The sequence below is a fragment of the Malus domestica genome, chromosome 03, assembly GCF_042453785.1.
Source record: "Malus domestica chromosome 03, GDT2T_hap1".
Classification (NCBI taxonomy): domain Eukaryota; kingdom Viridiplantae; phylum Streptophyta; class Magnoliopsida; order Rosales; family Rosaceae; genus Malus; species Malus domestica.
Window position 1 is genome coordinate 32,573,490 of NC_091663.1, and position 1,969 is coordinate 32,575,458.

At 44.9% G+C, this 1,969-nt stretch overlaps 1 protein-coding gene across 1 annotated transcript; it reads right to left on the reverse strand.

Moving 5' to 3' along the window:
- Positions 1–334: 334 nt before the first annotated feature.
- LOC139194824 (uncharacterized) lies at positions 335–829 on the reverse strand. The gene has a single exon (XM_070819742.1). It carries the CDS (start codon positions 827–829, stop codon positions 335–337), a length of 495 nt encoding a protein of 164 aa, XP_070675843.1.
- Positions 830–1,969: the final 1,140 nt, after the last annotated feature.

A 1,969-nucleotide genomic window follows, 5' to 3' on the forward strand; every position in this document is an offset into this window, starting at 1 on the left:
TCGAATAAAGTGCAACTTTATTTATCATACAATGAGGAGATGTCAACAGACATCTTGGGACACCCCCTTTGACATGCAAGGAAGACAATAGGGGATTTACCCTTCAACATTGCTGGAAACAGAAACTTAAATACGGAAAACATAAACACGAGAAGCTAAATGTGGTACTTTCTCAAATGAATTACGCTCCATAGGCGCAGCACATACTGACCTGTTTCTACGTGCCTGAGTTTATAAGCTCCATTTCCGAAAGCTTCAGTCACCTCATATGGTCATTCCCATATGCATCCAAGGTTCCCTACGTTCAAATCTTTTGTGTTTTCCATGACTTTTCTCAATACCCACTCAAATCTTTTGTGGTAGTGCCCGCTGGAGATGCAACAATAGTCGCGGTGGCCTGCTTTGATTGGATAAGTTCCTCTTCCTCTAATCTGATGATTCCATCAGCTCGGGCCATCACCTCCCTCATGTCCAGTGGTGGCGTTTCGACCAATGACCTACGCATCTTTGTTCCAGGCAACACCCCTTCTCGGAATGCCAAAGACGCAGTGTGGGAATCACATTCTTCTAGGGTGGACATCTCTTCAATGAACATAGTCATGTAGCTTTTGAGGCTCTCGCCAACATTTTGTTTGATACTCAACAAGATCGTAATATCTTTTCTTGGCCTCCGATTGCAGACATATTGGGATATGAATGCTTCGCAAAGCTCTGTGAAACTTCCGATAGACCTCGGTTTCAGTTGTCTGAACCAAGTTAACGATGATCCCGAAAGACTTGAGGGGAACAACTTGCATATGAGGGTCTCGTCGTCTCCTTCAAGCACCATTTGTTGTTGAAAGTGGTAAATGTGTTCGACGGGATCAGTTGCGCCTTCAAATAGCCTAAACTTTGGTTGGGTGAACTTGGCAGGTTTTTTAGCTTTCAGGATGTCCTATGTGAACGGCGATTTGCGAATCCCTCTAGCTACTTCTAAGGAAAGTTCTGCCAAGGTCTGGGGCTTGTATCCCTTCACAATCTTCTCAATTTGTTCTCACAAATCAACATCCTTTACCTTTTTCGATCCTTTTCCCCTGTGATCCTCTTCGCCCTGATTTTTCATCACTTCAACACGGTTACTGTATGGCGCGCTACTAGAGCTGCCCCCTTATCTTTCTCTTTTACACGTTGTCTCTTGGTGCCAGTTGCACCTTCTACTGCGTTTTTCGCTTCAGCCTTCTTCAACGCCTCCTCTGCTGTCTTTTTTGTTTCACGCAATTCCCTCGTTAGCCTTCTAAATTGTTCCATGGCGAGACAAGGTTCACTATTTTAGGATTGAGACCTCGCGTGTACCGATCGAGTCCTTGTATCTTCAGAGGGATTCAGAACTTCTTATGCGGATCCAGTCATGTTTATAGCTTGACTTTGTTTCGTTCCCACAGATAGCGCCAACTGTTGAAGCGAAATTTTCTACAAGAAGAAATAACTCCACAGATTTGTTGACCGCAATCATCACGTTCGCCGAATCCTTCCTTGAGGTGTCCCAAAATAATCTTCCTCCGTAGCTTGCCCAGGCGGAGTACCTGCAAAAGATACTCCGACGCTCAAGTCAGTTAATTGGTTTTCTATTCTCTGGATTCTCTCGAGTTCTCTTGCGTACCTGGTTCTTTGGCTCCTGTCCCTATTTATAGGATTGCATACTCGAGGATCAAGTGCCACTATCAGTCCTCCTTCCCACTTCCTTAGTGGTCATTTGTCATATAACTGCATGTTTTGGGAACAAACAACACGACTCGCCTTCCTCTCCCACTTCTCCTCCGTAGTGGGGTAGTTATCTAGGCATGTTCCCTAACGTATATTCCTTGTGGGCTTTTCATCTTGCACAACACTTTGGACGATCGATATGGGCCCATGAGTCGAAACCGGATTTTATCCTCCTACAGAGGGGGAGAGAGATGAGAGTGAAAGAATGGAGGTTTGAGATTCAACA